Below are 26,758 nucleotides of genomic sequence, written 5' to 3' on the forward strand. Positions count from 1 at the left end.
AAAAGACAGGTTTATTCTTGAATTTTAAACCTTTATTCCTACTTACTTGTATTTTAAAAACACATGTGAGCCAATTGAGCCAGACTTGCTTTTAAAGCCAAATGAACTTCAATAAATTTGAATTTATGAATTTGCTGTTGAACTCGCCTGTTTTCAGTGCAGATTGGACTGTGTGACGTAAAACACCCCAGACAGTTTAAGTCATTGCCTATTCCCATGTTTCCTCTCTTCCAATTAAAAAAAAAAAAAAAAAAAGTGTAAAACATTCCAAGCCAACTAGAATTTTTTCCTTCCTTCAGGCACCCAGGAGCAAGTTCATGGTCAATGCATTTGCTGCCACCTTTAATTCTTCCACCTTTCACCAGAAGGTTCATTTGAACCTTGTTTCCTATTCCATTCAAACACTGAAAGTCCTCCTCCCTGCCTCACCCTACCACCTCAGACACTGTAAAGACCACAGCAACATTTGCTTGAATCCGAGACACTCATGTCATCTCTTGGCACACGTTCCTGGGTCAGCTGTGCGATGCTAGTTCCTCTTAGAAGAATGAGGAAACATCGCCAATCTCTTTTCCTCCTCTCATTTTTAGTGACTATTTCACAATTAAGCACAACCCTCATGACATTTAAAAATAAAAATGTCTGACCATCAATTTTCTCTTCCTCCCACCCGCTATGTTTGATATGTTTACTCAAATATTTAAATTATGAGGCTTTCTTGTGCCTGAAGTAGTAATATTTGGGGTATTACCAGCATTTTTACAAGATGCAGGTGAACTCAGAGTAAGTAGCAGTTAAACACATATTCATCTTTTACCAGTTATTAAGAAACACTGAGCAGCGCTATTTAAATAGATAACATCCCGCTACCAAGAAAATATGATTAAAGTGTATGCTAGTGAAAAGGATCTAATATGTTATTACAAAAATGAAACAATGGAAACAATAAGCTCTGCAAAATGCCCTTTTTTAAAGAGAGACTGTGTTGAATATAATGCAGATTATCTGGGAGAATATGCAGATATCAGAAAAGAAAGATGAGATAGAAATTTTAACTGTGACAGAGGAGATTAAGAAGTTAAAAAATAAATTCTTTGTCAATTGAGAGAAAATTGCTTGAACAACTCTGGCATCTGATACCAGTTCAAGGCTATTTGGATACTACAGGATTCTCCTTTTTGTCTTAACTCAGTCTGTGTTAGAGACCACACAAACATTCTTCTGCTAGAAGCATTTGTTTTTTAAAGTTATTAGCCATGAAGATCTGAAGCAGATCTGTTCTCAGCTACATTCATAGCCCAGATGTGGATATTGTGAAGACTCTGCACAAAGAATCAAAGCCAAGATTCCAGAGTCCCGTACAAGAGGACCCACAGGAGATGAAAAGAAGGCTGTCTTCAGCATTTCCATCCTACAAGCTATTTAGGGGACTATGACTTCATACTTGTTTGTTCTCAAGTAGCACAGATGTGCTCTATCAATTCACAGAGTTGGAAAAAGATATGTAGAACGAGCATAAAGAAAAAAAAAAATCACTTTTGCACCCAAAGTTGCAGCAGTACAAAGAATGGAACTGATAGGATTTGCCACATTGTCATTGGGGCAGAATATTTATTTACATAAATACTTACATTATATTTTGTCTAACCATCATGTCTGAAAAAATTCTGAAGCCAACAACAATAAAAATCTATAGATGGAAAAATAGTTATTTTGTCCATGTTCTCAGCTCGTTTAAACTGCAAGAACAAATACCATCTGAATTAGCAGCAAGCCTTTCTTTTGACATGTTTGCTAGCTGCAAGATATCCATTTTGTTGAGGGTTTTCTTGTTTTATTTTTAAATCAAGTACTGTCACTTTTAAACAATGCATCCTGTCTTCAGAAGTCAGAGAGATAAAAATTTAAACAAAAACCAAGCATCCTCTGGAAGAGTGAAGATACTAGTAGGTACAGAAAATTGACTTGCTGTGCCATAACGCAACTGCCAAGTGTGCCAAAGAGGGTGTAGTAAAATTCCTTTTTATGTTGCTGTAAGTTTGCAATACTTTCTGCCAATAATGTTTATGGGAAAATACTTTATAAAGCAACCAATAAATTTCCCCTTCCTACGATTTTTCCTTTACCTACCACATTTCCACCTCCCTTGCACACATGAAAGTTACATTTGCCAGTAACTGAAAAACATAAAACATGCAAGCACAAAGATCAAAACATGTGATGAATTCAAGAATTTGTATTGAGATGTCCCTGAACACCAGGATGCTGCCCCAGAAGTCATCCTGATTCACTCAAGTCTTCTACAGAATATCAGCATCAGGTAGTCACAAACAGAACTGCCAAAATTTAAGGGATACGTTCTCAATGCACGCCGCGTATTCCAGTCAGTGGTACAAATTAGCCAGGGAGGTTCTTCAATTAAAAAGCACTAAATTTAGGATTGCAACTTATTATTCATAGCAAAGGGTCACAGCCATGTTTATTCCAGCAGCTACAAAAAAACACCTTAGACTTTAATGCTGTGTGTATTACAGTGTATTAGTTACAGCACATAACATTTAGTTTTTTTAAAAATTGCCTCCACAAATGTGAACAGTCCCTCCCATTTCTTTTTCTTCCCCCACTCCCATTCAAATGAAGTTAACCAAGAAAAAACATATTCATAGGAATTAAGAGCTCAATAGACAATCCACTCTTGCAATGAACAAGTAGCCTCTGTCAGTGTCTATGCCAGAAACCTGCTCTGGAGGTTTATAAATGGGCCCCTGTATTTTTTAATTTGAATGAAACATGTCTGAGCTATTAGTGATGCCCATACCAGTAAGACCTACTTGAAAACTGCAAGACCTGTGTTTTGCATTATCTTAACCAAAATAAAACACTGTTGCTTTTAAAAAAGAAATTAAGATTCATGGATTAAAAGAAATCATGCTCCTGGACTAAATCCCTACATTTTCAGTTACTTCTGTGGTATAAATGTCTCAGAAATTAGAAGAGCTAGGGGTTCTCAAGCTGTTATTCTGATTGTACTATGAACAGAATCTCTCCTGCCGATATTCTTGTTCCATGGCAAGCCCAGTCACATACACAGCACTGAGCATGCAGGCACTGTTTCAAAGGTCTTGCGATCAGAAAGTTCATCAAAAACACTGTTAACTATTAACCTCCAGTTTACTGACCTGCAATTGCATTATCACTCAGCTTGCATGCTCCTCACCCAGCTCCAAACACGGTTTAGTCTCATCTTGTTTTCAGAACATTTAGCAACTGGCAAGATCAGTGCCTTGACAAAGCTCAAAGCATGGCAGATGCATGGATCTAGCACTAACTCTTCCTGCAGAGCATCCCATTCAAAATAAAGCACTGAACCCGAGACATAAACATCTGTAGATCTGTGCAATTCCATCCAACCAACCAGCAGGTAAGAAAAGTTCCTCTAACCATTAGGATGACCACTATTTACTGCCAAAGAGGTCCTGCGTGCCAAAAGAAGTGAATTCTGCAGAAGGACCATACTTTCTACTTGTCTCCACAAACCTTGCTTGTGGAGAAAGACCAGCTGGGTAACGGGTACGCTGGGATCCTCCACATTTTACATACTGCCTTGGTCCACAATTTTCTCCTGCCTATCACAGTAATTAATCCAGCTGATCTATTAAGGCACCATGCCAGTCATTTCCATCGGCTAGCTTGCAGGAGCTATACATCCTTTCAACAACGCCTTAGAATAGCTCATTTCCAGTCTCTTTACAGCAGGTGATGACAGATCATACCACCTGCAGTTTTATGACCCATTGTGAATGTACAACATAGGACACATAAAGGTCGCAGCCTGTTGGACGGACTAACTGTACAGGTCACAGGAATTGGAGACAAACCAGAGATCTAGCATTTGAAGTTGTTACTGCTTTAACACCAAAAATACGATGCTTACCATGGAAAGACAGGCTCTAAAGTGACTAACTATCTGAGACTACTAAATGTGCAGCACAAGTAGCCTTAAGATATTATTTCAATTGTCATATAATAAGAATATTCCCTGCCAGTCTGGCAGCTGTGTAGAAGCACTAGCAAATCTGCAATGTCTAAGGCTGTTTTCTCCAGATATAGCGGACACATCCAACTGAAGTGGTCTGGAGCGCAAATCAAAATTGCATGTTACAAGCTGCTGGACATCTGTTGCCAAATGGTATGTTAATTCTTCTGAGTCTTCTTAAACAGAAAATCTCTCACCCTCTATAAAAAGAAAAATCATGTAGCAGTAGTTGATATAATTAAATTTAATTCAATAAAAAAATTGCCCGAACTGTAAGACCACTCCATAAATATGTAAATTTCACCATTACAAAAAGACTAGTCAATCAACTCCATGAACAGATACTAAGATATTAATTTGTTTATATTAAGTGCCCATCGCTTTTGTCCAGCTAGTCGAAATTTCAATTTGCACATACAAAGCAGTATTTTTTTCTTTTTTTTTTTCCAAGCTAATACAGACCAGCATCTCATTTCTCTCCAATTAAAAAAATTGCTGAACGTAATCAGCACATTTTCTCTCTAGAGGAGAATGACAAATACAGTCGGTAACGCATTGTGCTGTATTTCTGGTCTTACAGCTGCTTGAAGGCTCTGCTTCCAAAAGGAAGCATCTCAAAAGTAGACAGCAGTGAACGTAACTTGCCCTATGCAAATGTCTCCAGCTTTAAAAGAAAACTAGTTCCCTCAGTGCCTAGCTGCTTCTTGTAGTGCAAATAAGGAGGAAAAGAAAGGAAAGACAGCATACTCAGATTCCCCCTCTCTGTTATTTCAGGAAGCTGTTTGGGAAAATAGCTGCTCAGGCTCTGCATTTTGGAGTAGCCTGAATTACCCCAGCCACCAAAGGGCTTCCCTTCAGCCAAAGATCATGCTGCATCCATGCACTCTTCAAAGCTCCTTTTACTGATCCTCATGACCATTCCTGGAAACTATTATTTGTGCAATCCAAAGCACAGCTCCAAGTACATCTCTCTAGTCAGAGCAACACATGCCTAACAGTGTTATAAACTACTCTGCACACAGTACGAGGGAATCCATGCAGCTCCAAGGCATTTTGTAAACAAGCAGACATGCTGCATACCAGACAGAAAAATTTAACAGCATACGAGAACTAGGAATTTAAAATGCATACAGGACATCACTGACTTAATTATGGCAACCATCACACTTCTTTTCTTTTTTAAATGCTTAAGGTTACTTACCCTACTTAGTTTTAAAATGTTAGAACCCAGGCACAAAAATGGGTACTAACCACATAAATAAGCAAAGCAATATGCTGCTGCTTTTCTTCTCTTTGTACAATTTTATGCAAATAACACCTGCAACTTTTCTTCTGTTTCTGCACAGCTTCTATACAGCAGAGGACAAACATGCTTAAAGCAACACAGGAGAAAGTACCTGAAAGATTGAACACACTGGCAGGGCACCACCTACATTCATCCCTTAAGCCTCATGCAATTTCAACTCTTATGCTTTCACAGACTTCTGGCTAAACAGCGAGGAGGCAGAGTCTGGAGGAAAGCTATCTTCAGTTACTCGCTGCTATTTTATATTCTTGCTCTCATTTCTAGGCAATGGACTGGGAAAAAAAAAACATCACAAAGCATCACAGATGGCAGTCTGGCATCCTCCAGCCAACCTCACACCTGCAACTTCCACGACCCCTGCTGCAGCTGTGCTTTTTGTCTCCTCTCGTCCCAGCACAGACAAAAGCTGCAAAATACGCAAGTGTTAAGTGACCCACTACCACCATCTAAGTCCACAGGAAATCAAGATACAAGCCTCCACTCTTGGCTCTGCTCCCACCAACACAGCTCTGCTTGTACCATGGAAGAGGTAATCTTCAGGCAGTTCGGTCAAGATCATTTGCCGTGGGGGTGGGAAGGGTGGTTATTTTAAAATCTCAATCCGACAAAGGGAGGAAAAAAAAAAGCATACAGAATTGACAATTCTGAAGAGAACTTGATGATCACCAACACCAGCATGAACCAATCTGTGCTAAACAGAGTGTTGTGAGCCCTGCAAGGACAAAAGTGAATCTCTTCACTGCAGTTTTATTTAGACTCTTGCAGCTAACCACAGCAAAATGGGAGTTACCAGCTCTCTCCACAACATGTTATTTATTCCTGGCTGTGACATTTCATTCCAGGCCATGGCTTGGCACGGCTCTTTCCATGAGCACCATGAGATTCACACGTTATAGAAAGTGGTACGTTTTCCTGCCCACTCTGAGATGCGGCAAGACAATCCCTCCCCTGTCTGTAAATTTTATGCAGAATCCACATATGATAGACACCACCAAACCCAATGTCTATATTTCCTTCAGGACTCAATTCAAGGAAGGCAATTCAAGCAAGACTTCTTATGGGTACTAGTTTGGTTAATAATTTTTTCCATATATTTTTATACAAAAAAGATGCAGCCAGAGCATTTTCAGCACATCTGCGCCTCCACAGATGCTGCCCGTTCCCACGCCTCCCTGCTAGAGGGCTGCAGCCATGGCTGCGTCCAGCACAAGGCTTGTGGTAGACTAAGTCCTGATCAGTCCTCCAGAGATAACCAGGTTAGATGATCTAATGGTCCTTCTGGTCCTTAAAAAGAAAATTAGCAGTGAATCACTTCGATGCTTTGAAACCCTGGTACAGTTTCTCCCGCAGACTGAGACCAGCCACTGCAAGATGAAACTCAAATCAAAGCCGAGTTTTACTTTCGTGGTCAGCAGCACATGGCTGCAGCCATACATATTTCATACAAAACCAGGGTGAAGCAGATGACTAGGAAAGAGGGATGAAGCCAGACCGTCTGCTCTCTGTCTGTAGGACACAGAAGCATTCAGTTGGCTAAGAAACAAAAAGGTAGGGAGACAAGGAGCCTGAGGGCCTTCCTGGCCTGATGCTTTCCATATGTAAACCCTAAAACGGCAGTCACTGGTCCGCCACCACTCATTCACTCACCCCTATTTATCAAAGCACAGTTCTCTCATCAACTGGGCAGAACTTGCCATCTTTGCCTCTTGGACAGGAAACTGGAGTGAATAACTTATCCTCTAACCATGTTTCACCCTAATACTTTAAGAAAAAAATTCTGAATTATACATTAGATGAATATTAATAAGGATAATACAAGAGCCTTTTTTTTTTTAAGCTTAGAAACTAATTTTTTTTCCAGGATCTACCTGTCCCATTGTCCATATGAAGGTGGATCACCAATATTTAAATCATACAGGGCCATTGCTGTTTAGCACTCCACAGAAACCTTCCCCAACAGATTTAATTAACTGATAAGTTATATTGAGAACGTATCCATCCAACCTAAGGATGCTGTTCCTCACGTTCCTGCCAAAGCAACTCTACTCCTACTATTCCTCCAGCATAACTGTGTCTAAAAATAGCCTTATAAAAATATTAAAATGGTTTTCATCATAGCTTAAACTACTGAGATGGCTTTGACAACTCTCCCCACAAAGCAAACTCCCTATAGACCTTTTTAAAATATCCTAAAACGAGTTGCAGCTCTACCTACAGAATTGAAATCTAAGACAAATTAACAGAAAACAAGAGAGGAGGTAAATTATTACAAGCGAAGTGTTCATTGCTGCATGGAAAGGTCTTTGTCCAAATATACCGCATTTAAGAAATCTTAATATTGTGTAATTAAAACCTGAACTAATATGGCCAGGGAAGTGGAGCTTTAAAAAACAAGGCTTTCAGGATTGTCTTGTTTGACACCTTTTTTAAATGGCAGAAACAAGTTTGTCTGCCTTATCCTTCCTATACAACAACTGAGAAAGGTCTGTATGTGTTATAAGAACACTTGAGAGTTTTAGGGATCAAGAAAGAGTAACAAAACTGTAGCTAGGCCTAACCCCGTTCTAACAATCAAGAATACTGCATCTTGTTCATCTCTTGTTATTACCGGTCCTCTTGCAAAACGAGGCTATTCTTCAAGTTACACATTTCTGAGTCATCCAACTTAATGCAAATATGCTGAAAATGCTGCAGGAAACATGTAGTGCCACAGAAGAAAGGAAAAAGCACGGAAACCCACAGAAGTTGAAAACAGAAAACCACAGGTAAGCCTCTTTCCAATAAAAACAAGCACTTCCCTCTGCAAAGCAGAACTAAGTGAACCAGACAGGGAAATCTAGACAGACCCACGAAAACACTGAAAAGCAACAGTTACCCCAGACTTCTTACTAAAAAAAGAAAAAAAATAAAAAGGGGGCGGGGGGGTGTAAAAATCTAGTTGCCCCAAGATCCTGTGAACAGGTATCCACCTGTTCAGCCCCAGTAATGTTTTGGGGTAGTTCTGGGCATGCAAATCAGCATATCTAGGATCCTAAGTAACATTAGTGAAGAAATTAGGCAGCAGGAGTTCTAGATCCTACATTTTTCATGTAGTTACTCTGCAGGAGTTACATGGCACCTCACACTGGATCTCCAAAACAAGTAATTAACTTGCACAAACTTTGTAGATATTAAGACCAGAAGAAAATCTCATTGCTATAAATAGGCCATACAAAACAGATGCACCTGGCAATGTTTGACATCCAAGTCTTGTGGTCAAACTACCACTTGACACCTCCATCCCAGGGCATGTTCAAACCTCTATGATACAGGACTACTCTTGGAAGTCTTTACTTTATTCTCCCTTTAACTAGAACTAAATCTCCCTTCAACTAGAAATCATTGCAACTATGTAAATTGCTGTTACCGCATTGCTTGCTTTAAAAAAAAAAACCAAATCCAAGATACACTTGGAAATTATAAATTCTGTGCATCTACATACTGAAACTATTGTTTGGGGCAAAATATGTCATGACAAGAAAGGGCTAAAGGAGGAGACTCGTATTTGCCTTGTGTCCTTTCAACCTTCTCTCTTTTTAACTATTCGAAGCAGTGAATCAAAGGTAAAATGAACTGACTTGCCCCAGTTTGTTTCCATGCAACTTAAAGCTGCATCATTAATGTTTAATGTTTACTCCCATTGCTCACAAGAAGCTTTTTACATACTGAATGTGTTTCATCTAAGAGACCTTTTCTCTTAAAGAAAGAGAGACTAGAAAGCTATTCATACATCCTTCAGCTACTGGGTAGACCTAGAGGGCACAAATTCTAAGTCCAGCTTTCTTTTTTTGACAAAAAGCACGTGTGAAAATAACTCAGAACCAAACTGGGACTAACGTGAAGCCTACAGAAGTTAAGCATTAACGATAAAACATACATTGCTTTATCCATGATGATCATGAACTCAAATGACATCTAGAGAGGTTGAAATTCTGACCATTTTCAACATATTAGGCAACACTCAAAATAGTACATTAGAGACAGGGAGATTTGGAAAGGGTACTGAATAGTTATACTTTTTAACCTGAGCATGCTTTAGCTTTCATCAACCAACCTCTGCACAGAGCATAGGACAGAATTCTTGCCACTCTGGTTCAAAAATCCCTTGGCAATATTCATGATGGGCAGATGGGTGGTTGTATGCACTTTTGAAAGCATTAGCTTTTTTCCTGTGAGAGAGCTCATTAACTCTAACACACAGCCTTAACAAGAAAGCTTTAGTCTAACAAGTACATTTGTTTTAAAATACTCACATCTGAACTTGAAGCTCAATTACACTGTGCATAAAGTCACCCTGCAGTAACATCTCAACCACCTTCTTCACTATCTCTATAGATGCACACCAGAAGTTCAGCACTTCCATCTAGTTGGGAACCTACACCAAGCTTTTTCTCCCGCTCCTAATTTTGGAAGCCATGTCAAATTAGTAAGGTTGCCAACAAAGAAAATATATTGTGAAGAGCAAAAAGTCTCCAAAAACATGCAGCCACTTCAGAGAGAATAGATAAAACCCTTGTTAAAATGCAGCTTGAGAAACATGGATTTTGTAACTCCTACTAAGGCCAGCCTCAAGCTTACAATGAAAGATTAAAATCTCTTAGTCTAAATCAATTATCCATCCTGAATGCACATGGTGCATTTGAACCACACAGTCTGGAGAGGGCTTTGCATCACAGTACATTCTCAGTGACAGCACTCATTTCCCACGCAGCAAGCTAAATTTCAGCTTAATAGCTCAAACATTCCCTTGACTATATTCATAACCAAGGCTCCTGGCTCTACAGTAGCTACAGAAGAGCTACACGTGAACTCTTTACCTTTGAACCAAAGTGACTAACACTCACACTGAGCTGCTGTTCTCCATGCAAGATAACCTAGATTCAAAATGAATACACATTCACAACGGCATCAAAAGGAAATGTGCTCCATTGGACTCCAGTGACTAGCAGAAAATGAACAAGCATTAAAAACAGGGATAATCCATCAAAATATGCACTTTAAGTATTTACTAAAATGTACATTGGATTTCATTTATTTATAACAACTCAATGTTCCAGATCTGCATCACTATATTGTGCAAATATAACATTCTAAAACCTCATTTCAGCACTCTGCTTGGTACCTGCTTGTAAGAAAGGGAGATTTTTTTACTTCTACACAAGTACACAGATGAAGATGACTTCTCAGCAACATTGGTCATTATATTCTTGAATGATATGTTCCAATCCTGCTTCTCAAACTGTTAATCTCAGTGTCAAATTATCTCATGTTATACAAATGCATCTTTACTCTCTTGATGCAACTTAATCCAGTAATAATTTTCTTAATACTTTTTACTATAGACTTGCATATGTAAAGAGTGAATATAAAAGATGACCTGTCTGAACAGATTTTTTGTTAAATAAAAAGCCTCATTTCTTCGAGAATATGTACCTGATGTGCTGGGAATGTTTAGAGGACAACACATGCAGCTCCTCTTTGTCCTCCATCCATCTCTTCCTCTCTACAGTCTCCTTCCTCAGCCCCCTCCAGCATTCCCAAATACCAAACAAATAAGAGGCTACTCTTGGGGTGGCCAAGTCAAGGCTCCCCTTGCGCTGGCTGAGCAAATGGCACTCCTCGCTTAACCAGGTGTGTGTGCACGCACATGTGTGCATGCCTACGGGTGTGTAAGACATAGAACTTCACTCTCAAAGACGTTTTGCTTTTTGGGGGAAGAGGGCTCGGGAGAGAAGTGGGGGGAGCACATGCTCATACACACCTCCTTTTCTAGCACAGCCATGAAAACTGGCCTTCAGTCATACACAAAGACATCTTCACACTTCAGACTATTTCATCAATGCCCTAAGCTTACTTTACAGTTCAAGCTTGGCCTCAACACAATTCTGGGGAACTACTTGGGGGGGGCCAGGCAGGGAAGAGACCAAAACTACTGCTGCCTGCCTAGGTCCGATTTCTGTACTTAGAGGACTTCTCTGGACAAGACCACTGTTCTGCATTCCTTCCCCACCTCCATCACATGATGGAAGTTTTACTTTTAAAGTGACCATAAATGGAAGATTAAGTTTCATTTTCATGCACCTGGCCCCACTATGCCTTTCTGGACTACTTGCAAACTGTGCAAACCAGGCTGTCCATATTGTTTGGCACCCTGAAAGCCTAAAATCTACAATCCAATCTTCAACCCTCTCCATCCCCCTGCTGCTTAACCCTGCAAAACAAATACATTTAGTAGGCGTGCCTGGGCCTAAGTGAGGGCAGAAGCTGGTCCTGCAGATGAAACCACATTAACAGTGCTATTTACCATGCCCAGCAGAACAAACACCAGCTCTGCTTCAAAACAGAATAGTGACAACAGCCATGGCTGTTACTCTTGGGAGAAAATGGACCCAATGCCTAGGCTTATTTTCACTCCAGGGTGGGCTGAAGTGACTCCAGAACAAATGCTCATCAGTGTATTCTTCAGTAGTGTTTCCATTCAGCAGCTCACCCTCAGGGGAAGGGGAGGGGGAGGGAGAGAAGACACCCTCCAACTCCATTTTGCAAAATGCCTATTTTTAGACCTCAATGTACATGCCAAGATGCACAGTGCTACTACTGTAGCAATGGCAGCCACAACCTCTGACTTCTTGTTTGTCATCAAATACTCACACAGGATTGCATCGAACTGCAAAATACGCTCAAATACAGCTCCGAAGTGAAGTCCCAGCCAGCTCCTCGATATTAGTTACTATAGAAACCAGTCCCTCAGCACGGGCGCTCACAGCAGGAAATCATGCAGATTTCAATTTTACATAGTAATAAATGCTGCAGGAGAGGAGAATTTCACAACAATTGCAGGGGTTGATTGTACAAACCCAGACCTCTTCTACCCCATGACACCACCACACTGCAGATGAACATGCTCTCCTCCCCTCCCACACAAACAATTGCCACTGCTATTAGTTTTGAAGTGGTTTCCACAAAGCCCGTGTTGGGATGGCTGCTGCAAAGGTTGCAGCATTTTTCAATGGCTTCATTAGATTAGAAAATATATTCATTTTTACATGCAGGAAGCCCAGGTGAAAACAACAATAAAAGCAAAAACTGCAAAGCAGTAGAAAGATCTAAGCATATATAAATCTAAGTACACAGAGTCCAAACATTTTGCAGGAAGTACTGTCAGGTCACAACCCAGAGCTCCTTTGGAAACAGCCCATCTCCTTTTACTTCTCCACCCTGTCCAAAAAAGCAACCTGAATGGAGGGCAGGTGACAGATTAATTTGTAGGAAAAACCACTGTAGAAAGCACAAAGACAAGAGGAGGGCTCTGAGCCCTGAAGTGAAACAGCAAGGTAATTATATTATTTTAACTTTTCAGAAGTAGTTCTACAGGTTGGACTTCATCAGGCGTGGGAGTGGAAGAAGGCACATGGCACAACGTACTTGTCCTAGGCAGATGCTAGTTTTCTAGTGAAGTTCAAGAACCAGCAGGGATTCTTCCCCACCTCTCTAAATGAGCCCGTAAGCCTGCACAGTACAAGTTTTGCTACTTCAACCAGGGAAGAAGAGAGCAGGGAACTGCTTCACTGAAGAAAACTAACATGTAGGGGAGGAGGGAAGGGGTGAACAGCTTGCACAGCAACAGGGACAAACATTTGTGCTGGCAACACCCAACAAATCATGAAGCAAACAGAAGGACAAGAAAATGAAAGAAACCGATCTATTTTTAAGCAAGACCTCATTATTACCATGAACGTTCATGGCTTCCTTGGAAGCAGCATGAGATGAATCATATCACCGAGTAAGTCACCTGGCAGTAGGAATGCTAGTTTGCATGGACACATGCGGAGCAAACATATATGATGTACTGTCCTGACAGCTCCAAAAGCATGTGGAGGAGCATCCTTCTGGGAGGCAGACTGCATTATGGAGAGCAAAAAAACCTGTTAGACAATGCAAATGTCACTGTGCTTCTGTTAATGACTTTTGTTAATGATTAGACAGAGCTCCATTGTTCTGGACACTCCACTCAACATTAGTCTGCTGGAGCTTGTAATTTCACTTTTTGTATACCTCTTATGTCATTAGAAACAAACATAATTTCTGTCCAGCCAGGGTAGGAATAGACTTAGGGAGTTGGAGAAAACATCCCGTCAAAGCATGCATTTTTATGCCACAGCCTTTGCACAAACTGCCTTGCTGATATAAAGAAATGCTGCAAGTGGTTCAAGGGACCTACAGACTGGGGTGCAATGAGGTTGAGGTAACTGCCTGGACTCTAGTCAGGTCCACGCTCACCACCCTAGAGGTCTGGTGACTTTGCATGAAGCCAGTTGACAGCACCAACCTGATCCTTCACCAACACATTATCTCTTCCTGGAAGCCACCTCTGAGGTGACCAACAAGAGGACAAGTGCTGAACGTGCATGTTGAGAGAGCTGTAAGGCACAAGGGATCAGGCAGCACAAGCACAGCAGCTGCTCTGCTGCCTCCACAGCGTGTTATGGGCACGGTCCACAAGGCCAGAAGCAGTACCCTACCTTACAGAAACCCAGCTTAGTCTGAACTGATTTTTTAATTCTTCTCCCACACCACACACTGCCTCTCTTTTCTGTCTCATGGCAAATAAGTAAGATACTAAATAAAATGCAATGGAAACAGATCTTCAGCTACCTTTGCTATCCAACTGGTGACAGATTAAAAAAAAACATAAGCTGCAACTCTCTTGTTGTGGTTACTACAGAATTGTTGCTATGTGCCAACAAGCAATTTATCACATCAAAAGGCTGACTGAATTAGCCTGAAAGGGGATCTCCTGCCACAGGAACATGTGCTACACTGGGAAAACCAACCACCAACCAAAACCTCTGCCTCCATTTTCAAATCCACATCCCATTATCAAAAGGATGCTTTTGCATCTTTGCTTCTAATGTAATGAATTATTCGAAGGAAATTCTCAGAGCCATTTATGATTTATCCTCATTATTTCCCAAACTGGATGTTGAAGACATCACAAGTTTGGTTCTGTTGCTAAGATTGACAAACTCTTTGGAGCTACAAAACCAGTACTAGTTACTGAAGTGTAGGTGCTTTGCGTGAATATGCCCCCAGAGATACAAAGTCATCATGGAGTTGGGAACAACAATCCATCCATCCATCCCAAGTCTGCAGAAAAAACAGGACCTGATATTCTATCCTACCAAAAGCAACACAGCTGCATTAAGGAAGGGGAGTGGAAGAAGTACAACTAAGATTGAGTATATGAAAAATTAACTCTGTGCTGTTCCCCCTCCCCATACTCCCAAAGATTTCTGATTCAGATGATAGTGAGTAGATTTACATTCAGTCATGAAAAAAAAAGGCCAGCCACTCCTATCTTGACACACCTGCCCACTCCTTGGATGAAGTATTAAAGAAGCTTATTTGCTTCTTCCTCCCTCATCCTTTTATTTTTCTCCTTCACAGAAGTTAGTCTTACATTCAAATTTTCTGTTTCTGTTAGCATTCACAATCATCTGGCAGCCTTACTCTTTCCTACCAACACTTCAGTCTCTTAGCAAAGCACCTTAAGCTCAGAAAAATACTGGGTTGTAAGGCAAATACAAATTCTACTTACACATCACCCTGTGCGCTGTACCAAGGGGTAACTGACTATGTAAGTTATTATAGCAATTATTTTCATCTATTGCCCTGGAAATTTCTCCTTAGGTAGGAACATCAAAGCAGCACAAATGTTGCCAACAACCCTAAACTAGATTTTGTCTTGACCTCAAGGAAAAAAAAAAAGGCATAAATACTTAAATAAAATTCCTTTATGCTGCAATGCATGTACTCACCCAAAGAAAAGGCTATGCTAATGTTTTACCTGCAGAGCAGCCCTTTTAATCTCCTAAATATAAAGCCTAGTCATTAATAACTACTTTTCTTGTGTTTGGGCTTATACGATGTTCATCCCCTTTTGACCACCCCAGCCAAATGGGCTCACATCAGCAGCAGTTCTCAAGGTGGCACACTTGTTGAAAGACATGGACTGACATTTGCTACTTGTCTAGAGAAATACAGGAATATGGGAACAGAGAATAACATAGCACCGCCCGTTATATATATATATGTGTGTTTTGCAGTTTTAGCACTTGTAAGCAGCATTTCCAAAACTCACTTCTCAAAATGCAACAGATGTGTAATATGCATCCAGCTTCAAAATTATCTGCCAATGATTTTGAATAGGTCCTGTGTTTTGCATCATCTTCATGAAAGTATAATGGAAGACTGAATGGTTCATTTAAATAATTTTCTTCCTCATTATTTTATATTTGAAAGTCCACAAAAGAAAAAGCCTGGACTGTATTATTTTACTTCAAAGACTCCATGGGAGGAATAAGTGCTTATTACAAACTCTTATCTTAACTGACAGGAAGCTCAAACAAAGGTTTTGTTATCTGAGTATAAGCATCTGAAGTTAAAGAGGAGTCAGACAAAAGAATTGGACTATGAGAACCCCTTTCCTCTTGTGCCCAGCTTTGTCTTCACTCTGAAATTAGCACAGATCATCATCACAGCTCCCCAGTCCATAGCCAGAAGCATAGGAATTTATTTCCAAAATGTTATACAGATTTTACTGCTATAGATTGTGGTGTCTTTCCCCAGCCAAGGCTCCCTTTTTCATTTTTGGGTTGGGTTTTTTTCACCCATGAAAATAAATACATAAAAAGCCACCTTTCAGTATTGTCCATAACATTTTGCTTTGGCACCAAGGATTTACCCCTGAGGTCACACTGTGCCTTATTTGCAGTGAGCGAGATACTGGTTCAGAACGCCTAAGCACACTTACTTGGGAGATAACAGATGCTAATTCCAGCACTGCAACACTTCATGCAGCTTGTCACCTTAGAAAACCACTTCAATACATACCATTTATATCCTGGCTAAGACGACAACGAAACACCCAGAGTAAGGACTACCTGAAGGTGTATTCACACAATACCTGGAGCAACATGGATGCAGAGTCTGCCCAGGAACACAAATCTGCAGCAAAGGTACTATTTTAAGCTGCTTTATTAAACATGAAGTCACTGGATACTGCAGCACAAGAGCTACCTGAGGCAGACACTCACAGATATTAATCAGATTTAATTTTTTAAGTAAAAGCATTAAACCATATTTACATTTCTGTGTGCTAATAAAGTTTAATGGGCCTGAAAAAAGTACAGACACTTTAATGCAGCACTTCTTCCAGGCTGACATATCCTGCTCCTCAAAAGGGTAACATTAAAATGGCTATACTGGTTTTGATACCCTGTCACTGCTACATGCCATGGGGGCTCGGGCTGAGTTTTGCTTCCAGGTCTGCCCATTGTCCCTTTGTAGCTGGTTGACCATCCACAGCTCTTCCCTCCCTGACCTCAGACCCTCTCTGCCCCTCAGGCACCCTCAACTGGAATTCCCTGCAACTCCTGTCAGTATCTCTGCATTGACTTAAAGTCCTCTCAGACATCTGTAAAATGAAAGAGATGGAAAACGTAAATAGCACCAACCAGCATGACAGATGTCAATTACCAAAGGCAGGGAAAACATACCTTTAGTAGTACTTGCCAAGTTGAAACGAGGCAACTTCAAACAGCGTTACAATCCATGGAATCCAACTGGCCAGAAAAAGCCATGAGATACATTGAAACATACCTTGAAGTGATTTAACTAATCTGCTAATATCAAACACACCTATGTATATGTAAAACCCTTCAAATGAATGAAAAACAAAAACCCCACAAGACTGGGTATCAGCTGCCTCATTAACAGTCTCACTTTGAAGATCAATTTTAAGCTTCAGGGTAAATCAAATTTTAATTTACACCTGTGAATATGCAGGTAGGCAAGATTAGGGCAGGTTTTTTTCCACGGAAGCTGCTGATGGTGTATTAAGTAGATACAGAAGTGTGTATGTCTTCACATTAATCTCCCTTGTAACACAAGGAGCATAGTTACTCTTCTCACCTACTTTTTCAAGTTCCTGAATTCTAGCACTTATCTACAAAGGACATTCAAATGCAGCAGGGGCAGAATGATAGCATGCAAAAAGCAAAGCAACTTACACACATCCTTTTACATACTGTTCAAACCCAACTTACAGTATGTTTATATGTGATATATGTTTACATTTGGGATGCACAATTCTTGCTTTCATAAAAGAATGAATTTTTAATGCACAAAATATCATGTAAACAGCTATTAAATCAGACAAATCTCTTTCATGCTTCAGTTAGAATTGATGTGGATAAAAACATTCAAGATTTCAGATATTGAAAGACTTAAGTCATATGAGAAAAACCTGAACTAAAACTCACAAGCACACACCTTCCCAAAAGGAAACTTCACTAGCGTTTAAAGGTATCCTCAAGTATCTATTTAATTTAATATTTTGTGAGTAGTCTCTTTAATAACCATAGTGAGAAATAATACCAGATTCCACTGCAGACTATCAAGTTCTGCCAGCATGTATGCCAAACAGATGTAGCTTGAATAATACAAACTGCTAGATATATCTTGTCAGAGTTCAAAAGTCAAAACATCTGAAGGAATTTTGTTTTTAAAAACCTCTGGTACCAGCAAAAAACAGCACACGCTGCTATATATTTAGCATTATTAGAGAATTAGCAATGTAACTTGACTGAGTCCCCCATCCAAATGATGTTTTTGAGATGATCAGACCCACAGAAATAAAACCTTTTGGCAATAGATCCATCAAAACTACTTTCCCTGTGTTTTTGATTTCAGCCTAATAAGGAAAAAGCATTGAACTGAGGGAACTGAACTGAGGGAAAAAGAGACTAAAGTTTGGGTTGATACGCATCTAAATGGAGAGACAGCAAAGGAGGAAGCAAAAGCTGAAATGAGCTGGTTGGGAAATTCATTTGTGTATTGAGTCACCATAAAACACCGGGTACTTCACAGTCAGGGCTCCTCCTACTTCAAAAGCTACAACATGAAGAAAATACAGCAAAATACAGGTTATCCAACTCATCCAACCATAGGTTTTACCATAGGCAGAGCTCCAGTTATGCCCTCTATTTGAGCTGCAAATGGGAATGTGAAGATAAACATTGTTACCGTTGCAAAATTAGAAGGACCTAAACTACATAGAAAGAAAGATGCACCAAAAGGGAAAAGCCAATGTTTGGGAACAGCAGTAATGGCACACGAGGTAGAGAAAGAACAAGGACTGGAGTTGATGGAAATAAGCTCTCATACTTGATCACTTGGTGTCTGCAAAGGTAATCATCTCTTGGCATGTGTGTGGACGCGTACATCCATGTAAACACTTTTCTTCTTTCAAAGCTAATGCTGATACAAACAGATTACAGAATAGCCAGAGAGTGCTTCTGCTGACTGATAAAACGTTTTCATCAGCTAGGTCAACGGGTCTTAAAACAACAGGCCCCTTTCTGTAAAACTATAAGCAATTACAAATAAAATGCAGCACCCAGCTTCACAACACTTCAGTCATCCTACAAGGAACTAACACTGTCCCTCCAGAAGAGGCATCTGCTTCAGCATTTGCATATACAGTTCCCAGAAGAAGCATTTGGCTCATACAATGATAAGCCAGCCTTATGATTTAAAATACACCAACCCTCCCTGCCTTTGTCATGGAAAGTGCTATACAAGTCTTGTATATCCCCAAAAGTTGAACATGAACTTTGCTGACTTTGGTTAAACTGTTAACTGAGAACCCTCTAAACAGTGTGAAGCATAGCCAGGTGTTTGATTAGACAATCAAATATGTTATCTTATAAACTGGATAAGTAACAGGCAAAATTTAACAAAGAATTGTTCCAAGTTAGACAACTCAAAGGGATAACCGGGAGCCCATTAAAATCCCCATGTCAGAGAAGAAAAACACCAAGGTTGTTTGATTTTGTTTTCTGAATATGGTTAGTGATAACAAGAGCAAAATACATCTTTATGAAACTGTGCCCTAGTAAGTAATAGGGAGTTTTGTCATCATCTTCAGTGTGGCCAGGATTTTATCCTTGTCCACAGTAAGCTAGAAGGATTTACATTTGTTAAAGGACCAATGTGCAACCTCAGAGATGCTCCAAGGCAATAGACTACTTATATGTAAATACTCAAATGGGCACAAGTGGAAGTTGGGTTGGGAGGCAGATCAGAATCACCAGCTAGCTTGGAATTTTGATTCTTTGCCCAGAACATCACTTTCTAAAAATAAAAACAAAATTCCCTTCTATCCTTTCAGTCAGGGAAGACAGAAAGACAGAGGAGCTATACAAATTTGGCAGGCCTGGATTTACAGAGCTCCTTTTGTAAAGGATATGTTTGAAGAGGTAAGAGACAAGACAGGACACTTGTTGCACATGGTCTAAATAACACAGCAGAAAGTGCAAAATACCCTTCAAAAGCCCACACAAGCCATTTTTGTTTGAGAGTAGGAGAATTTCAGTTGTTGGGGTATCTGAATGCAAGTTCTATTAGCCTGCCAGCACAGCCAGAAGACAAGTCTCAAGGATTTTGGTAGGGTTTACTTTGTTTTCCCTTAGGGGAGGGAGAAGAAATAGAAGAGAGCATGCTCAAAGGAAAGACATGTTAGAAATCAAAGTTAAATACTGCCTTGGGTCTCATCCTTAGTTTATTCCACTTTCTGGAGTGTTTATTATTTTATGTGAGTAGATTACCCGTAACTTACAGAAGGTGTGCATATAATGAGGAACTTCTTATCAGAATGTAAATATTAGTTTTAAAAAGGAAAAAAAACCAGTGTTCCCTCTTGTCATTCTATGACTTGATACTTGCTCCATCAGCTGCTACTACTCCTGTTAGCCAGAAATGGAGGGAAACAGAAGTCTGGCTGAGCTTGCACACTGCTAATGGGAATGCACACTCTTCACATCAGCAATATTATTTTCTTACGCTCCAAGTCAAATACGAAGGACACATTAGGAATTCAAGAAAACGTTACAAAACCTCTAAGGTTAGAGGTGACCAAAAGCCACTCACTCAGCAGTGAAATATGCACTTTGGATTTGCTCTTCAGCAACAGAGCCCAGGGACACAGTGACCACGGGGAATGCCCTACCGCTGCAGGGACATCTGCACACAATGCCTTGGTCACTGGGCATCCAACATCAGAGAGAAGCAGCCTTTTGTTTCCTTCCAACTCAGCAGCCTGGAAAGATTGCCAGCTGCACTCTTTTGGCCTCCATACTCACCAACAAGCTTAGACTGTTACCCAGAGAAGCTCACTGCCCAGGAAAATTAAGTCTGACATTACTGGTCAAAATTAAAGAGAAGTAAGGACAAGCAAAGACCTTCCTCAAAGATACAAGTACAAGCTACTATCATTATCTGCAGACCCCAAAGGCCGTAGCATCAGCTCTATCTTCAGCAACCCTACGCTTATTTGTACCAGCTGAATGTCAAGCCTTTTACATTTACTTAAGGTACAGAATCATTAGCGAATACAAATTTCAGTAAATCTTGCTTTCTAAAATATTATTCATCAACATATAATTCAAATGGTAATTAAGAAGTGTTCACATGATTGATGACACATTTAAATTACAGGTTTCCAGCATTTTTTTCAGTAAAGAAAAGATTACTTCCTTTTTCACGTGCCGCTTTTTCGAAGCGCAAGTCCATCTAACAGATGTCTCACAGATCTGCTTGTCAATGTAACAAGTTAGACTTTTTTTTTATTACGACAAATGGTATAAACCACACAGCATTCTGTTAAACTCAATATTGACACATCTGCTTACCACGTGTATTAGTAGCCATGTCAGCCACTTTCTGAAAGGCATCCAAAAAGGCAGCAGCTGCTACTACTGTAGTCCTGAAATGCATACAGATAACAAAACATTAGCAGTGTCTCATTGCTGCCTATTTAATTATTGCCAAAAACATTTAGGCTTATAAAGAATACCACTGTGAACTTTCAGAGGCCACAAAAAATATCTTCTTTTATATCTGAATTTAGCCTTTTCCCTCCTTCATTTCTTAATCCCTTCCTCGCTTTGTGTTAGCACTATGGACTTGGAGGCAGCCACGCTAATTCCGTGCTGTGAATTGCGCAGGACAGGTGCTATTTCAAAAGAGCACAGCCATACCCCTTCTAGCTGATTTCCTCTGATGAACTAATATTAAGCAGTCAAACATGAAAAACAAATCTAACACACATTATACTGCACCCATTAGTGTAGAAATTACAGCCACTGCTATTTCCAGGGAACACGTACATTTTAAGAATAAGCATGCAGGACCATCTTTTTATTTAGCATCCTGGCCAAACACTTCCCTGAATTTCTCATCTGAGGAGCATGAGCATCCCTTGAAACAGAAAATAACAACTTCTTGGAAATCAGACCAGTCTGGAGTCTGGAGTTCTTGGGCAAATGGAAAAGAGGGGGAAAAAAAAAAAATCTCCAAGGGAAAAAAAAAACCAAACCAACCCCCAAAATAAACAAAACAAATGAGAACCGTTTCTGAGCCAGTGCTCCTCCAATCATGTCCCTTCCTGAGAGGTACACCAGCAATCTCAGAGACACCACAATCCAAAGTGTCAGCGCCACTGGCCCCATCTCCCTCCAGGTTTGGAAAGCACATACAGACCACACGTCTGTTCAAGTGGACAGCAAACATGAGTTACAATTTTCCAGACAGGTTTGTTCTACATAAGCAGGCCCTAGAGCCCTAAACATCTCAGGTGGGTACCAGATTTCTGATGGTTTATAGTCTGGTTGACCCAATTTAAGTGAAAGTAGGCCAGGGCTCTACAGGTAAAGTGCAACTGTGCCCTCTCCACAGTTACCTCCCAGCTAGCCGTTCTGTTTCTGCACATCTTTTCTAACAGTAATTCTGATTTCCTCTCCTGACAGTAACAGTCAGCCTCTCCAAGCAAAATCCTGAAGCAAGACCATCAACTTCACTTTGTTTCAAGAGCTCCTTGCTACCCTCAAAAAACCCCAGGAGACCTGCAGGAAAGCTGATCCTCAGCCAGAAAGACCACAGGACTGCTTAATTAGGTCAGATTTTATGCAAGCCTTGCTCCAAATATGCACAAGATACAGAGGACATAACCGGCAGCATAGTAAATGGCCTACTGACAGCACAAAAGATTTGAACACAAAAAAAAAAAACAGGCTTGAGAGGACCAACCAAATGCATAAGGACTCTCCACATGCCCAGGAGATTAAAGGGAGGACAAAAAAACCCTGACAGCTAGCTAGCAATATTGAGCGCTGGAACCAGATAAACTTTTCTGGGATTTTCTGTAATAGTTTGTGTTCTTCATGTTCCAAACTTGTGGGTCATGCTGTTATTCGTGTACCGTGTTGTTAATTATTAATTATATTGCTAATAACAAAGTTCCATTTCTCCAGTAACAAGATCCAGGAAGACCTGGCTCCAGCTCAGATGACATCTGCTCTCCTTTATCAGAGCACACAGAAATGAACCAGAGGCAAGAGACTCACATTTGCTAGAAATGAATAGCAAATCCTCAAACACAGGCTTTCAAGCTGCCTGCTTGCATGTTCCTGTAGCTAGAAAAGCGCTACACTGATTGAATGCAACACCACAGGACCGGGAAATAAACAAAACTATCCCTCATGCCTTCCCAGAAGGCCTGTGTTTAGAAAGTACAAAGGGCTAGGAAAGTTCTCGATTTCTCTTCTTTCTCTACTTCCTCTGCTTCTTCCACGCTCACTCAATGTGACATGATTGCTGGAAAAGGAAAAACCACATGAAAGTGTGATATTTTAGGCATGGCGTGGCAGAATAGCATATTCCAGCTGTTTAGGGCAAATGAGCCTAAACCCTAGCTTCTTCAGGAACAGCTCAAAACGCAATGCAGAACCACAAAGTAGACTGCCAATAACCATACCTGTTAACACTGTTGCTGCTGTGAAAACAATGCTGATGCTCTGGAGAGCACAGGGCAGAGTTGTGAAGAAATGGAGCTTGGATTCATATTAGCAGAAACAGATTTTACAAGTGAATGAATTCTAGAGATAACAGAATTGGTCTGAGTGTGATACCTATTGCACTTAAGTAATCCAGAATGCCATTTGCAAAGCATACCCTAATAATGTTAGTTTTAATAATCACTGATAAATGATCCAGCACAGGAATTCCCTTTGTTTTTAAGGCAACGGAAGTGCTGTTAAGACTGCCAAAGACTCTTTAATATTTTGAGCCCTCTCCTAATATAAACCTGCTGTATTCTACACTAATAAGAAGGACAACATAGGGCTAACTCCAAATGCGTGTTCACTAAACAGTAATAAACTGTCTTTCCAATTTTCCATCAGAAGCCATGAAATTTAGCTCATTTTATGTTTATGTACAGCTGATGGTAGATTACATATTTACCTAAATACATTAAAACAACAGTAGCGGTATGTGAAAAATAACACGCATGGGTGTTGACTATGAAATATGCACAATTTTACTAGGACATGCTTAGCAAATTATCCTGGCAGAAGCTGCATTTAATCTTAATGTTTGCACATACAAGGAATTGTAGGGGATCTTGACTGTGTAGCACAAAACTTACCTAAGCTGAGACTGCAGTTTCCCAGCTTTATTTATAAAATCTTCCCACACTGGGTAACTTCCCTGCAAGAAAAACAAAACACAATAATGAATACTTAATTTGAGCATTCTATAATGAATACTTAATTTCAACATTCTGGTTTTGATACTCCAGATCAAATGAAACTAGAAGTAAAGCAAGAACTAAGACTTCACTAACTCCTAATCCATTAACACCAAAATATATTTTCGCAGCAAGTTCTCTCTCACATCCTTAGACACCAGTCCCAAGCAGATGGGATGTCAGCTGGTTCTGAATCCAGATAAAACAGTAGGTCCTCTGAGGAGGCTTTACAGATTTTCCAAATAGGAACACTAGGCAAGAAGAGGGATTTCAACTGAAGCAGAGAAAAGAAATGCCTTATTTTGGACGGATACAGCAAAACCAAACCTATTACAAGTGGGATGCTAGGATATTGCAGTGACATATACAGAGAAGCTCCCAAAACCAAAGGCAGGATCCAAGTTGTTCTTCTCTACAAATGGATTCTCTGTGTCATTACCAGGTTCTCATCCTCTTTTTAAAGAAAGAAATACAATAAAATTATTTTAAAAGCCTTTACAATAAAAGTTTGAGTTAACCAATAGACCACCTCAAACACTGTCTCAAGGTAACTCAGCAATTAGGCACAGAAAAAACACAGCAGCCACAATACAATAAAATTCCCCAACAACTGCCCTATAACTGCAAGGCCTGCTTCCAAAACAGTCCCAGATGACCTTGGAGCTGATTTCTGAATTGAAGCTGATAAAGCAGTGTGGCATTGCGTGTACGCAGCAAAGTTTTTAAGAAGGTTTAATTCTTCTTGACTTCAAGTTTCCTGTAAACTTTTTCCCCATTTTTTAAAATTGTGTTAAAAGTCCAGGCTTTTATTTAGAATATGGACAAGTATTCTTGCAAGTTCTGATCTTTATTTTCCAAAGTTAATAAAAAAGTACTGATTGTCATGGTTAAAAAAAAAAACAACATCATTTTTAGACCAAAAAAAGGTTAACTTGCTCTCTGCAGAACAAGTGCACATTTTCTGTTAACAGCAAAAACCGTGGTAGAAAGAAACCTCAAAATCTCCCTTTGATTGGAGTCTAGAGAGTAAAATAAAATATCCCTGCTTCCTTTAATAAAGGTATAAGAATTGCTGTTACCAGAGCAACGACACAATAAAACCCAGATAAGGCAGATCCTCGAGGCTAACATTACCCCAGCTCTGACTGGAAGAGGTTGCAAGCAAGTGCAGTTGCTTGTAGCAAACTCGATCCACCCAGATAAACTGGTCTGCTTTTTGTAAGTAAACAAAATCCATCGCCCACACTGCCATGAGAGGCCACGTCTTGTTCAGGGCAAAGGCAGCCCCTTCCCCAAAAGCTTGACAGCCAAATTCCAGCTCCTTGGTACATCCCAGCAAGGCAGCTCCCAGACATCCACTGGGAAGCCTACTGATACTCTACATATTTTTTAGCAAGGCGTGCGGGGTTTTTGCTAAAGAAAAAAAAAAAAAACAACCCACCAAAAAAAACCCCAAACCACAATGTAAAACAGGTGTTCATAAAACCTCATTATACCTACACACAACAGAGCCAGTGGGAAATGCAGAAGGGGAAAGAAAAAACAGCAGTTATCTGGGTGGCGAAACCTAGAATATAAAGTGCTTTGTGCTAAGCAAAAACTGTCAGACATTTTAAAAATGAAAGAAACCTGCCAATTATTTGAAAGAGGAAAAAAAATACGCTATTTCCTTAAACCTATTAGTCTTCCTGAAATCCCCTACTCTGAGCCCTGTCTCTCAACGTTTGTCTGCATGCCATATATGCATTATGCATGTGTATGCCAGAAGCCCTGAAAGCCCTGACAATTAACAGCAGGGCCTAAGGCTTTACTGGATTCTCTAGCAAAACGCAAGCCGGCAAGCAGAGGATACCAAAGCAGCCTGATTATGTTTCCATCTCAGTGGTGTATTATCCAGCTAAACATGCCTGATGGCATGCAGGAGATTGACACCGGCCTTGCATTTAGCTGCTTCACAGGGAAGCTTAAGACACTCCTATCAAAACTCAGCTCAGGAAGAAAACACCTTTCTTTTTTTTTTGTGGCCAGCCTGGCCACAAAGCAAGGAAAATAGGAATAGTCACCAAGCATTTCCACAACTATTTCTTCTTTGTCTTTAAAAATGTTTTTCTCTTCAAGCCAAGCCTACTAAAATAAGTTGTGACAGCTCACTTAAATAGTTCGCTCTATTTGTTTGGTTGAAATCAATGCAATCACTTCACCTGGACACTCCTACAATGGCCAAGAGCACGTAACGTCATTTTGAACAGGAGAAAAATGCAGCATTTTTTAAAAAAGTCACTGAATTAATAACTTGGGTAGTGGGTTTTGTTGTGGGGTTTTTTTGAGGGGGAAGTGTTCAACAGTTAAAGAAAACCTTTCAGTAGTTTTGCACCAGTGACATGAATTCCTGCATTATCTGCTCAGCTTGCTCTATCTTGATCTGTTTTCTGCAACTCTGACTTCTCTAATAAACTCAGCTGAAAATTGAGAAGTTCATTTTAGCTGTGTTCCAGCAGAATTTCACTTTTCCCTGCTGAAGCCATGTCCACAAGTTCATCTCTCTCTTGGTAACACACAAGTCAAGTCTTGCACATAAATTCTGCCATCTCTTTGACCTTCTCCAAAAAACACTTCTACCACTACATCCCTTCTGAAACGAAAACCCCCTCGATTCCTACCTACAGCAGAAGTGCGCAATGCCTACCACTTCACAGGACCTAATAACTGGGGTTTTATCCCATCTCCA

The 26,758-nt window shown here is 40.1% G+C and overlaps 1 protein-coding gene across 4 annotated transcripts in view; it reads right to left on the minus strand.

The window, feature by feature from the left end:
* The window catches only part of MTSS1 (MTSS I-BAR domain containing 1), a 126,646-nt gene that overhangs the window by 86,544 nt on the left and 13,344 nt on the right, over positions 1 to 26,758 (minus strand). For all 4 annotated transcript variants that reach the window (XM_075023944.1, XM_075023943.1, XM_075023942.1 and 1 more), the window contains exons 2-3: positions 23,929 to 23,990; positions 21,134 to 21,207 (exon numbers count right to left, since the gene is read on the minus strand). In XM_075023944.1, coding sequence (XP_074880045.1) covers positions 21,134 to 21,207; positions 23,929 to 23,990 — 136 coding nt within the window. The remainder of the gene's footprint in view (positions 1 to 21,133; positions 21,208 to 23,928; positions 23,991 to 26,758) is intronic.

Source organism: Buteo buteo, chromosome 3 (assembly GCF_964188355.1).
Source record: "Buteo buteo chromosome 3, bButBut1.hap1.1, whole genome shotgun sequence".
NCBI lineage: Eukaryota > Metazoa > Chordata > Aves > Accipitriformes > Accipitridae > Buteo > Buteo buteo.